Source organism: Prionailurus bengalensis, chromosome B3, assembly GCF_016509475.1.
Source record: "Prionailurus bengalensis isolate Pbe53 chromosome B3, Fcat_Pben_1.1_paternal_pri, whole genome shotgun sequence".
In the NCBI taxonomy this organism is placed as follows: domain Eukaryota; kingdom Metazoa; phylum Chordata; class Mammalia; order Carnivora; family Felidae; genus Prionailurus; species Prionailurus bengalensis.
This window is the reverse complement of record NC_057355.1, coordinates 55,482,601-55,496,236: the sequence shown is the minus strand read 5'-3', so window position 1 is coordinate 55,496,236 and position 13,636 is coordinate 55,482,601. Positions and strand designations below refer to the sequence as shown.

Here is a 13,636-nt window from a genome sequence, read left to right as displayed (position 1 = left end):
GACAAAGAGGAGGTATAATCTTGTACCCAACAGTATACTTCTACTTAAATTGTCTCTTGCCACTGTGTGGCTCAGCTTCCACACCTATGAAGTAGGGAAGAAAATAAGTACCTTGAGCACTTTTTAATGAACTTTCTCTGGGCTTTGGTTTCAGCATCTGTAAGTTTCTAGACTTGGTCCCACTATGACACTAAGTTATAGTATTTTTGTAAAGAGAGATGGTCTGACTATAAAGGAAGATCTGAGCCATAATTAACTATGCCAAAAAAAAAAAAACCTTTCAAATAAGAAGAGTCTTTAAAAGTTACCCATCAAAGGCACCAACCTATTAGACTCTGATTATACAATCTTATAAATTAGTACCAATGGGTAGGAGAAATGGTGAACAATAAACCATTATCCATAGGAAAAGGGGGATGCACCAAACTTTACATGGCAGCATACAAAGAAGTTCATCACACATGATGGATTAACCTGCTTTTCCACTGAATCCCTCTAAATGTTTTTGCAGGGATCTTTTCTGACATCCAAGTGTCTTTCTTTTTATGGTCTAGCTCCTCCAGAAGCCCTCAGTCCCCTGAGGAGGCTAGTTAAGGCCACAGGTCACCTGGAATGAGGGGGCTGTCATTCATACCTGTAAGAATGCAGCACCTGCTCTGTCCAGCCCAGATCCCTGGCTGATAGCACTCTCCACCCTAGAATTTTCTCCCAATTGTCACCTCCCGCCTCCTTTAATCCTTCTCCTTCCCTCTCCTAACAAAATCGTTATCTCTGCTTTTTCTTTTCAAACATCCCAAGACTGCCAAGTAAAAATTTTAAATTTTACTTAGAATTTATTTTTCTTAATGTTTTAACCCTTATTTAATATCTCTATCATCTCTATTTTATTTATAGCTCAGTTTCTGAAGTTACCTGCAAAGAGAAGAAAAGGAAGATGAGCTGAGATGGTAATGATGATGATGATGATGATGATGATGATGATGATGGAGGAGGAAGAAAGGAAGAAGGAAGAGGAAGATGAAGAAAAGAAGGAGAAACTGTTGATGATAAAGAAGAAAAAAGAGGAAGGAGGCAAAGGAGAAGAAACAGAAAAACAAAAGAAAACAAACCCTCTCTGTGGAATACATTCCCTTGATTAATAGAGATATTCCTATACTTCAGTTCAAAACCACGAACTTAACAGCAGACATAATGTGTCCATAGGGCCCACATAAATCCTGTCTCCCAACACTAACATCATAAAATGGTTGTACTATATTTGGACTTAGATGTGTTTGGATACTTATATTTGAATGTAAGTATGACTGATGGTCTAGGAATTCACAACCCTTCAACAAAACACTGAACCAAATCACTTGTCTCAGGGAGCAGCTCTCCTAACTCGGAGCCTGCTTGCCGTCTGGAATACATCTTCGGCTGGGAATGGTGGAGATAGGGAATTTTCCTCTCTCCCTTCCGCTCGGAAGGGCTGAATAAATAGACTCAGCGATAATTTCAACAACAACAACAACAACAACAATAACAAAAAACCACTTGAGAAAGTGGTAGTCTCAAGAAATAAGAACTAGGATTCAATATAATAGAGCAGCAGATCTACAATCCAAATTTGACAGTACTCCTCATGTTAATTTTATTTTATTAACGGTATGACTACTCCATTTACGACAGAAATAACAGAGTTCAGTTTGCTATAATACCAACTATTGGCAATCGCATATCTATTTTTATTGGTCAGTTATAATTCCTGATTCCCCCAAAAATGTTTCTGAGGCAAATTACACCAACAGATATAAGAAAAGGAAGCTACTAACAGAAGCTGAAAGCAAACTCTCATACAGAAGGAAGGCAAAATACACAAAATACCTAAGTTAATAAATTAAAGTGATCACGCATTAAATTTGTCCCTGTCTTAAAAGCTAAAGGAAAAGGGGGGAAACTTTAGGAGTCTGTTAATTCTCATATTTGAAAAAACAAAATTTGCCAGTTGAAGAGGAACTGTAATCTTATTCCTGGGTTGCATGAGTTCTTTAAATGCAGAAGTGTGGGCAAGCTAAGAACAATGTCCTTAACATTAATCTAACAGATCATGAAGATACATTGTTCATGTAGCATTTTTCATTCGAAGTTACAGCAGCAAAATACAATGCAGTATCTCCAATGAAGAAGTAAGTCAATGGGACTTGATCAAGTTAGAGTTAAAACATCCGATCACCTTCTCAAAAACCTAATCCTTACTGTGGTAGCTAGTCTCCAAAGATGTCTCCCCACATTCCTCCCCCTTCTGCAGACACAGGCTGGTGCACACATCAAGAGGTAGGGCTTATTAGTCCATGCCCTTGAGTCTGGATGAGGCCTGTGACTTGCATGGGTTTCCAGGTCATGCCAGTCCAGGCGAAGTTTGAAGAAAGTCTGGTAGCTTCCATTTTTGTGCTCTTGGAATCCTGAGGTACACTGTGAAAAGTGTGGCTGTGCTGCTGGAGAGTCTATGTGGAGAGGCCACGTGGAGAAGGAGACAATCTGAGACCATACGGAAGAGAACTGAGGAACCTAGCCAACACAGATAACACATCTGAGCCCCTCCAGCTAGCCCTCAGTCATTGAAGTCAGCTCCATAGTCAACTCGTGGGGCTAAAGCATGTGACCAGAGGTCAAAAGGTTATGGTTCAACATCCAGGCCCAATAGACACTTAACCCTGAGCAAGGTCTGCACTTCACCTGGCGCTCAGTTTCTCCATTTGAAAAAACACACTCAGTGGCTCCATCCCCAGGGACAGGCCCAGGCAGGAGGCCTCAGAGGAGAGCTTTAAAACTTGGAAAGCACCCAGCAGAGCCTGACAAGTGGCTCTTTGCTTCCTTTATTCCCCTCCTCTGTCCTTAGATTAACCACACCAAAGTAAACAGTACTGCAGGCTCCAGTCTACAGAACCAGAAATACACGTGAAGAAGTCATCTCGCTCACTCCAGCCCCATCAGACACTGTGGGAAGCAGAAACAAGATTCCCCACTGTGCCCTGTCCAAATTCCTGGCCTGCAGAATCATAAGAAATAATAAAATTGTTGTTGTTTTAAGCCACTAAGTTTGGGGTAACTTGTTACATAGCAATAAGAAAATCAAAACACTCACAAATGAAACTAGCTTGTTTCCTTATAGTAGAGGAACTAGGGATGGTTTGTTTCTCTTTAGTTTTTTATTAACGGTGCTATATCGTTTTTATGTACAGTAAGTTATAAGGCACATGGAGGTGGGGGCACCCTAGGTGTGTCCTCCCCTTTGCCTCTCCTCCTGACCAACCAAGTGGCCAAGTACTGCTCATGCTACTTCTAGAACGTCACATGAGCCTTCTCTTCCCCCACCTCCACTGCTCAGGCCATCAATCACTCTCACCCTGACCCCTCTATTAGCCTCCCAGTCCCCCTGACTCTGGCCTCCCTACCTCTAAGCCACACACCTTTCACACATCCACCAGAGCAGCAAAGATCTCATCACGCTCCCATCTTAGAATCCCATACTAGTTCACCATCCTCACCTTTCACAGCAATCAGATAGTAACGTTTTGTGCCCTTTAGTCCCTCTCCCACTCCTGACGGTGTCACCATCTACGGACAAGCACAGGTAGTTGCATACTGCACAAATCCAGGGGGCACTACGTTCCTGGGCTACACTATGAAGTGTTCCCCTCAAAGGTGTGCAATGCAATCCCTGCCCAACTATACTCGATGTCCCTCAGTCCCTTCACACGTTCCCTTCATAGCTTTTTCACTCAACTTTTTTCCTTATTTCTCTCCTCTATTTCCTCCAAGCTCTAATGTATGTAATTTACCTTACCAGTTAATCAAAACTGGTCAGTCAAAAATTGTCTATTGAACACTAACCACATACCCAGCTCCTCAGTATCCCTAGTGATAAATAAAACAAACAAGAACTCTGCCTTCCAGAAGTTCTCAGGACTAGTAGACAGTCACTTATTTATCACATAGACGAGAGGTCGGCAAATTTTTTCTGTAAAGGACCAAGTCGCAAATAATTTAGTTTTGCCAGCCACACATTGTCGTAACTACTCCACTCTGCAGCTGCAGCAGGAAAGCAGACGTCGATGATATATAAACAAATGGGCACGGCTTTGTTTCAATAAAATCTCATTTACACAAACAGAGCTTGGGTCACTGTTTGCCAACCCCTACCGACTTTCACCGTGAAGTTTTTTCTGATGAATCCTATTCCCACAGTGATGCTTCCCTTGGCATATGACTGCATTTGCCTTCATTAGATGTTGAGTCTCTCCCACAGCAATGATAGGGAAGATTCTGGGGAAAGGAAAGTATCAAGAGTATGGGAGAAAGAAATAAACTTACCAGGTATAAGATTTATTATAATTGAGAAGCAGTAAAATACACTGGTTAAGAGCATTGACTGTGAGGCCAGATTTCCCAACTCTGTCTCTTACTAGTTTATGTCCCCAGAGGAATTACTGAAACTCTGTATCCCTCAGTCTCCTCATCTGTTAAATGGGCAAGCAGGTATAATCTTTCTCATAAAGAAGTTATACATTAAATGAATTAATGTATGTAAAGTGCAAACCTCAGTGATATACCAGAGCTTGCTTATTTTTACCATTATTACTGCAATCTCATGTAAAAATTACACTATATTAATGGCTTTGAGCTTAAAGGCAACCATGGTAAAAAACGAAACATAAAAAATTAAATAATTTATCATGTTGGTTAAAAACTTAACACACATTACAGTTTCCACTGAAAAGAGAAACATATTTTCCAACTCTATTCTGACAAATTTTTCACATAGGACATGAGAACAAAAGATTCTGAATGACATCATGAGGAACGTGTCCCATTCAGAACCATGGGCAATGCAGGACAGTACCTGTGATGGTTACCTACCACCCTTAGTAAAAGTTCAAGGTATAATATAATATAATATAATATAATATAATATAATATAATATATTAATATAAATTAATATAATACTAAAATATATGTGCATCCAAAGACCTCATCAACTCTGACATTCTATAATTCCTTCTGTGTTTTATTAGTGTCTTTGTAGAAATGTTAGGGAAAGTTTCTTGTTTGACAAATTTTAGTGTATTATTAACTATACTTGGGATGTGTGAACTAGCACGAAGAATATTAGGAATTTTAAGTGGAATTTTACCAAAGTCTTAGTCCTACATTTTTGATCAGTGGAATGAAAAACCAAAACCATAACTAAAATTAATGGAGAAAGAAAACTTAATATTAAGAATTTGTCCTTAAAATTTAACCTTTGTGTGCCTCGGCTCTCAAGCCATAAAAGCTAATAAAAGGACCCATCCAACAGAAATGCTGTGAGCATCAAATGAGTTATCAGATGGAAAACACTGAGAGCAGCACCTGGGACATAAATGTCATCTAGAAGTCACCTACTAGTGCTATAATTGCTGTTGTTATTTCTGGGTTTTTTTAAGGTGTTTTTTTATTTATTTATTTTGTGGGGGGCAGTGGCAGAAGGAGGGAGAGACAGAATCCCAAGCAGGCTCCGCACTGTCAGCACAGAGCCTGATGCGAGGCTCGATCTCACAGATCATACGATCATGACCTGAGCCAAAATCAAGAGTTGGATGGTTAACCAACTGAGCTACCCAGGCGTCCTGCTGTTATTTGTTTTTACTTAATCCTACACCCCATGCCCTCTGCTACCTTCCCACTGACTCCTGGTCCTTCCCATAATGGATTTGACTTTTCCTACCAAATATGAAGCTCCTGCAGGCTACAGGCTGGATGTCTCTGCATTCCACAGAGCTAAATTCAGGCTGGCCTTCAATCAAGGCTTCCTGAATTAATGAACTCTTTGAAATCCCATCTAATGATCAGTTAGTGTTAAAATCTTATGATACGAGTCCTGCCTTTGATGATTTTATAATCTGATGGGAAAATGAAGCTTAACAACGGCTGCCATATAACTCCGGCCTGATTTCAGCCTTCTTAAAAAAAAATTTCATGGAAAAAAATTCTAAGTTGCATCAGTAGGGCCCATTTGTGGGATTGGTTTCTAGATGCAAAGAAATTGTTAATATAGTTTCCTTCTATTTCCAAAAAATATTTGAAATCTTATATTCATATCAAAAACAAAGGTTAAACTTCACAAGTTGGTTGTTTGGTTTACTGAAGGGAAAAGCAAACAAAGCCTGGGTAAATACCCTAATAATCTGTTCAGTATTTTGCTTGATAAGCGTCATTGGCCTAATAATATAATCTTTTTAATCATCAGCCACACAAGACAACAAAGGAATATTTCAATGATCTTTAGAATTCCTAATAAGCTTGGAGGGATGTCTGCACTTCCTTTTCCATCAGCCTGGACCTCATCTCACGGTAGGCTGATATATGTTTTAGTTAACACGCAATACCAACAACTTACGCGTTTTTGTAAACAACCTCTATGTCTTAAATGCTACAAAATGAGTCATAACATAAATCAGTATTTTGTGTCCATCGTCTAATTTAAAATGTGGAGTTGCTAAAAACTTCTATTTAAAAATATCTTTTTTTTAAAGGTATTGCAATATTTTAGCTTAAACTTTTCAATAAATACAAAGACAAACCATACCACTGCAGGAGTCTTTTCCCCATATTATTAGCCTACCTGACTTCAGATGAAGTCTTAAAGTCATCTTTGTAAAGTAAATGGACTTTATAAAGTCTACAGAACTTTGTGTCCCCTGTTAAAGTTCTTTATTTGCATAACAGACTTCAGTGTAATTAATCCCTTGGAGTTTGCCAGCACATAATCTACCCTGTGTACCAACTGTCCCGTGTGGATTTTTCTGGTAACAAGACCTCTGGAAAAAATAAACAAAGACAAAAAAAGTACGCAATAGGGGACAAATTATGTGAAATACACCCAGTGTCATACACTTATAAACCAGGCAACAAGGATAGAAATTCTCAATCTGTCTTATCAGATTTGGGAAAAATGGGTTTCACTCTAAAGACTTTTTTCCCCTTTGACAGGAAACTGCAATATTTCCTTATTTCAGAGCTAAAGCAAAAGGCTATATTAATAATATTTATTATATATAACACATAACATAATAATATATATTATAATACAATATATTATAATATAAATCTATAAATATGATAATATATTATATATAATATGTATGCATTATATATAACATATAAATATTTATTTATTAGGATAAATGGTTCCTAACTACTGCTATTCAAGTAGAGCTGTGTGTTTTTTTAAATCAAATAGTCTCCCACACATTTGGCCTAATCACAGAAGTTAAGAATTCAGCTGAGAAACATTCTTGTGAACTGAAATTCGAACAATAAATCTAGGATTTTATTGTTTCTCATAAAGTTGCTTCACACATGTTAAGCAGTGCCCCAGTCAAAGGAAAACTACTATACATGTATTATTTGAAAACATTTTTGAAGCTTCCAAAATTCTCCTTTCAAAATAGAGAAAAATGCGATTTTTGCAGAGTGAATGGGGACCACACTCATTCCATAAAAAAAGGATTTCCTGTAAAAACAGAAATTGGCAATTTTGTCTAAGAAAACACAGCGAAAGCTGGGAAGAAACTTGAGGATGCTTAAATTTCCACTGTGGAACAACTTCTGTTGCCCAGTGGGAAGGGGAAAATACACACACACACACACACACACACACACACACACACACACCTGCAACAGGATGGAAGAGAAGAAGACAAGCTAGAACTACAGTCTTTAAGGGGAAAAGTTAGGCACATCCCCAGTCTGTGAGGCGGGGTGCGAACAGGAAAGGGATACATATCCCAAGAAGATGACCAAGGCAAATTCCGTAGTCACCTGTCACATCCAAGAAAGACAAGGAGGTACTGGTGGAAGAGACGAGATGAGTGCACAGTGGACACTGGTGAGTTTAAAGCACATTTTAACCAGAGGAAATATTAGTGAGGTGCTGAAAGTTGCTGCCACCAACTGGGCATCAGGCAGACTTGGGGTTACAAATCACTTTCACTTCAGAAATTGTGCATTTCCATCAAAATGGTCAACAGGTTTTACTGCAGTCAAAGAGGTTAGTTTTGAAGCTGGCAATATTTTAACTAGCAAAAAATAGAAATTTTAAGCAATAACTGGAAAAACGTTACCCACAAATGCTTTTCCTGATGATTTATACAGCAGGGCATGGTTAAAAGACTTATTCATGGGAGCCATAAGCAGAGAAAATACCTTTTAAATGCTATTCAAATTTAAAAGCAGAATTGGTACTTATTTAAAATCTACGGGAAAACCTTTTCTCCAGAAGTTCTACTTTTATTAACTTATACCACATACAAATTTGCACATGTACACACATAGGCATGTAGGAGAATTTGGGAATAGCAAAAAAAAAAGAATAATATAATCCAGAGAGCCATCATTAGGGAACTGTTCCAGCCATGTATAGTATTCTTTGCACCAAGAGAAGGCACAAGGTAGATCCATATGAATTAACAGATGGAGGCACTAAAGATATATAGAAGTGAGCAAGGTTCAGAACAGTATATACAGTATATTGCATGTATTAAATAGGATACACAGTATACATATACGTATATGTATGTACGTGTATACAAATATATATCTCAATATGCATATATATGCCTATAATAGTTTTACAAAAATGGTGTCTGAGAGATAAGAGGGAAAGACTTTTAACTGTATATCCTTTTAAATTATTACTTTTTTACCTCCCCATATATCTATATATCTATATCTATCTATATATCTATATATACCTATAAAACCTTATAGATAACATGAGAAGCCTAAAAATAAAAACCTTTATATTAGTATATGATATATTACACAGCAAATGTTAACTATAATTATTTTTCAGATCTTTATGTAAAGTCTTATAGATAACATGAGAAGGAGGCACACTCATAATCACTGTTCTATTAATAACACGTTTTTAGGAAGGCTCTATGAATAGCTTGCAACAGAGTAACATCTATGTTAGTAACCAAATACTATGAAGAACACAGAGAGGTGTTGCCCTGTAATCATAAAAAAAAAAAAAAAAAAAAAGGAAAACCCAAGAGAAATAAGTGGTGGTATGAGTAAATCTATGGACATTCTGTTAAGCAACAAAGTAAAGCTCAGTTTCTGTTTTCACATTGAGTTTGTGCCTCCCAAGGAAACAGGCTGGTTGGTGTTAGCACAGAGATGAGACAAATGTCTGGCTGGGCCTGATGTCTCCCTGCAGACTTTCATCCACAAATTTAAACCCCACTTCCTTTCTTCCTATAGGAGCAATGCCATCGAGCTGAGCTATTATGATAATATATATAGCAGAGATTTTTTTTAAGGAAAAATACTAGACTAAATCAGGTCCTTTTGAGAACGTATGAAAATCAGAGTTTTAGTCCATGTGTTGAACTTGCCATGGGCCTTGCACAGCAATGAATGTCTGCTGTCTAATCAGAATCAGGCTTAACATGATAAGCAAATTTCCTTTCCAGCACTGTTGGAATCCTGGATTTATTTTCCACAAAGGCCAAGATGGAACTAAATTAATCATAACTATTTCCTGGGGCCAGAAAATCGTGCATATTTTACTGCAGCCGAAGTGCTTGGCCCTGGCAATCACCTTGTCCCTGGTCTAGACCAAGACTCAAAAACTGGTCCATTCAGTTTACTGCACTTTTTTCTTCCTGCACCTAGGCCATACAAACACAAATTTTATTACATATATCTCATTAAAATATCCCATAACAAAAAGGAATAAAGGAAACGTTCAGCCGCATATCAGATTGGACACCATCACCTGATGACTTGGGATCATATAATCAAGCTACGGAGTTACTCAAAAAGAAGCAACAAGAGAATCAAAAGAACGTCTGTATGTGCATACTGTCTGGGGGCATTTCACAGACTCCTCCAAGGAGATAAAATTTACAGTTTATCCTACTACTTCTATGGGGGCTTGAATTTAAACAATCTCACAAGGACAGATTTTTCGTTCAATCTGAACAATTTTAAGGGAAATATATTCCCACCCTTCTTCAATTCAGGGAACTGACAGTCCTTATACCATCAACCTGCCTAGTGTAAATACTTCCTGCTGAAACATTTCCTGTAATAGGGACTTTAGGAAGCCCGGGAAACGCTCAATTCCATATACATCACACATACATCACCGGTTAAAAACACCCGTTTAAGGCCGTCTACATAAGCATGACTGCCCCCAATGAAATGAAGAGCCCGTGAGAACCCAAAAGAACCCAAGTTCTCAAAAAAGTTGCCCTGCTCTGCTTCCAATGCAGACATCACAAAGGCAGTATCAACCAGAAAATTCAGTCCGTAATTTTCATAAGCATAACTCGGTGGAGAGCCAACCATTGACTGTGCCTTCTCTGCCTGTCATTAGACTCCCTTCCCCTCCTTGCCCCCTCACCAAAAGAGCATCTGCAAAGGTGCCCACGAGGCAAGCACTTTGCCCTGAACACAACCGGAATTGGCCTGAAGGGAAAGGAATGGGCTTCTCCTCGCCTCTCAGTGGCAGCTCCTCCCCTTCTTCCTCAAAAAAACCCTTCTCGCCTCCAAAAATCGGCCTCGACAATGGCCCAAGATTCCTTTTCACCATGACATCTCCTCTGGGGCAGCAATCTTTAAAGCGTTGCAGCAAAGCGGTTTAGCCTCGAACTGGGCGAGGGCCGGACACCCCCTGCACTTCTAAGGTAGCCCCAGGAGATCTTCTCAAGGATCTTTCCGGTGTCAAGAATCGGCCCTGTCCGTTCCCTCTGGATCGTGATACTCGGGAGAAGAGGGAGGGGAGACCCACGCCAAAGGAGCTGGCCCGTTCCATTACCCTTTAAGCGCGTCGTGTCCTCCGCCGCCTCTTCTCTTGGCCCGGCTGGCTCTGGTTTCCTTCACGTTCCCAGCCTCCAAATTGGCGTCGGCCCCATGGCTCGTGTAGGACGCTAAGAGCACGGTAAATCCCAGGACGACCTCCAGCAGCCCTCCTCGCCGCATGATGCCGCGCGGCCGCCGGCTCCCGCAGCCTCTCGCCGCGCCCCGGGCTCGATCCGCGGCCGCCGCTGCGCCCTAAAGCGCGCCGCGCCGCCGGGGTCCCGCTCTCCCGCCGCCCGTCCCCCGGGCCGGGCTCCTCCCGCCTTCTCCAGGCGCTGCTCCCACTTCAGGCGGCCCCTGCCAGCTGCAACAGACAAATCGCCGAGGCGGGGGAGACGTTCAGGGCATCGGGATGCTGAAGCCTTGGGGTCCCCATTCCCGAGCCCAGCCCGCGCGCCGCCTGAGCGTGGCGCAGTTACTTTGGGTAAGTGAAGACCGTTTGGTCCACAGCTGGCCGACAAGCCCAGGCCCCCGCCGGCCGCGGCTCCAGCCAGCCTCTCGGCCTCCCGGACGCCGCCTGAAAAGCGCGCCTCAAAGCACCCATGTCCCGAGCGGTTCGAAACCCCGGAGCCGGCTCGCTGGGTTTATTTTTTTTTAATGGCACGAAAGGCGCGCGATGCGCGCTTGAACGCCCCAACTTCCCTGACTGCCCTCTCCGCCAAGCCGCGGGGCTGGAAACCCGCCGCGCCGTCCCCGGCCGGCTCCGGGCGCTGCCACCGCCCCCCGAGCATCTGACGCGGAGCCCGGCACCGGGAGCCCCGGGCCAGGAAGCTGTCAGGCAGGGGAGGGCCGGCGCCAGCGGTGGACGTTCCGGGACAGCCCCTCACCCAGTCCCTGTCCCTGCCCTCGGCGCGGCGCAAACGCAAAAGCCTCCGTGGCTGCAGCTCCAGCCCCCGGTGGCCGCCCGACCCCTGTCGGGACCCTGGCTGCACCCACTGGAGAAGCGGCGGCTCCGGCTCCCGAGGCGGCGGCGGCTGTTCCTCGGTCCTGCCCGCGGCAGCCGCTGCCCCGCTCCGCCCGCAGCTGTCCCAGCTGTGGCCGCCTGTCCGCCTGTGGCACCCACAGTCTCTGCCGCGGCTCCCGCGGCCCCCTCCTTTCCCCACCTCTTCAAGTATCGTCTGCGCAGCGGTTTCTCGCGAGAGAAATACTTTTTTTAAAAAAAGAAAGAAAAAGAAAATGACACCCCCTCCTACATCCCCCTCATCGCCACCCCACCCCTCGGCCCCATCCATCCTCCCTTTCCACTCCCCTTTGCCAGCCACCGCCTCGGCGCGGGGGCCTCCCTCGCTCGCTCGCAGGATTAGCGCAGCTGGGAGGAGACAGAGGTGATCAGGTTCTGCCCGGCCTGGGATTTTTCGTTTTGGGGTGAGGAGCTGGGGGGATGGCAAGAAGTGGAGTAGCGGTTTAGCCCTCTCTGCCGCTGGGAGGTCTAGACCCGAGATTAGCCTCTCCCGTGATCTGGGAAGCCCGGCCGGCGCGGAAAGCTGTGCCACCTGCACCAAGAACGCGCGTTGGAGACGGCGGCCCCGGAGGCCCCGGCGACCCCGGCGCGAGAGGAGACGCGTCCTGGCTGCCCGCGCCTCCCCGGCGCCGCCTCACTGCTCCTCTCTGGCCGGGCGCTCAGCGGAGACCCGAGTCCGGGAGGCTGGGGCAGGGCGCGTCGCGGGGCCGCGGCACAGGGAGCTGCAGGGGCTGGTGTGCGGTCGTGGAAGGGTTCGCCGCCGCTGGCACATGCCCCCTGGGCGTCGAGAGCCCACTCGAGGCAGCTCTTCTGAGGCTCACTTCAAGGCACGCAGGATGAATCCAAGATGCTCCAAGTGTCTGAGTGCGAGTCCTCTGATTCCGAGGCCTGTGGATGTTGCAAGCTGAGATTTGGGATGGGGGTGGTAAAGGAATGGTCCTCCTGCCCAGCCCACAGCTAAGATTGGGCTTCTCCTAGACAATCCTAGCTCACCTCCCCAGACACACACACACACACACACACACACACACACACACACACACACACACGGCTGCCTTTCCAGGACGAGCAAGGCACAGTGACTTTGGAGAATACAGTATTTACAGCATCCTTATATAGATAAGGCCCAGTGTTCCCTGTACATTATAAAGGCTTCGGAAGGCAGGAAATCGCACCGTGGGCCCTGGCGGCTGGAACTGGAGACCCCAGAAAATCCCCGTGTAGCAGCCACAGCTGTCAAGCCAGAAAAAAAAGAACTCAGCACAAACAGGAACCTTGTTGAAGGGGGCTTTCCTTATTCGCAACTGTTTGTGCCTAGATAATTGGGTACAAGGACCTGGGCAAGTTATTTAACTACTTTCCGATTGTAAGATGGAAATAATAATGTTGACCACGCAGAATTATAATGGCGATGGCAAGTGTACTTAAAGATGAAAACAGTGAAACTGTGAAAAATATGAGTCCATTTGAAGTCATAGTCCTAGAAGTATGTGGTCTACTTTAAAGTTTCACCTGTAAAACTTCTCTTAGATTAATGAATTGGAGGCTTGGTCACACATCCTTGATTGAGTAGAGGAGATCATTCATCCAAGATGTATTTACTGAGCACCAGCTATGTACCAATTGGTGCATGATTGAACCTGGCTTCTTGGTGAGCAAGGCAGAAATGTTTGTTTTGTTTTGTTTCGTTTTCCCTCACAAAGCAGAGTCTACAGGGAAACTTAGCTTGAAAAAATAATGACCCAATTGTTAAATGCAATGAGGAAGAAATACTGGATGCTTGC

At 43.5% G+C, this 13,636-nt stretch overlaps 1 protein-coding gene across 1 annotated transcript in view; it reads right to left on the bottom strand.

The window, feature by feature from the left end:
• FBN1 (fibrillin 1) overlaps positions 1-11,993 on the bottom strand; it is a 235,761-nt gene extending 223,768 nt beyond the window's left edge. Inside the window, exons 1-2 of the mRNA XM_043555476.1 lie at positions 11,828-11,993; positions 10,851-11,195 (exon numbers count right to left, since the gene is read on the bottom strand). Coding sequence (XP_043411411.1) covers positions 10,851-11,014 — 164 coding nt within the window. The 5' untranslated portion in view covers positions 11,015-11,195; positions 11,828-11,993. The remainder of the gene's footprint in view (positions 1-10,850; positions 11,196-11,827) is intronic.
• Positions 11,994-13,636: the final 1,643 nt, after the last annotated feature.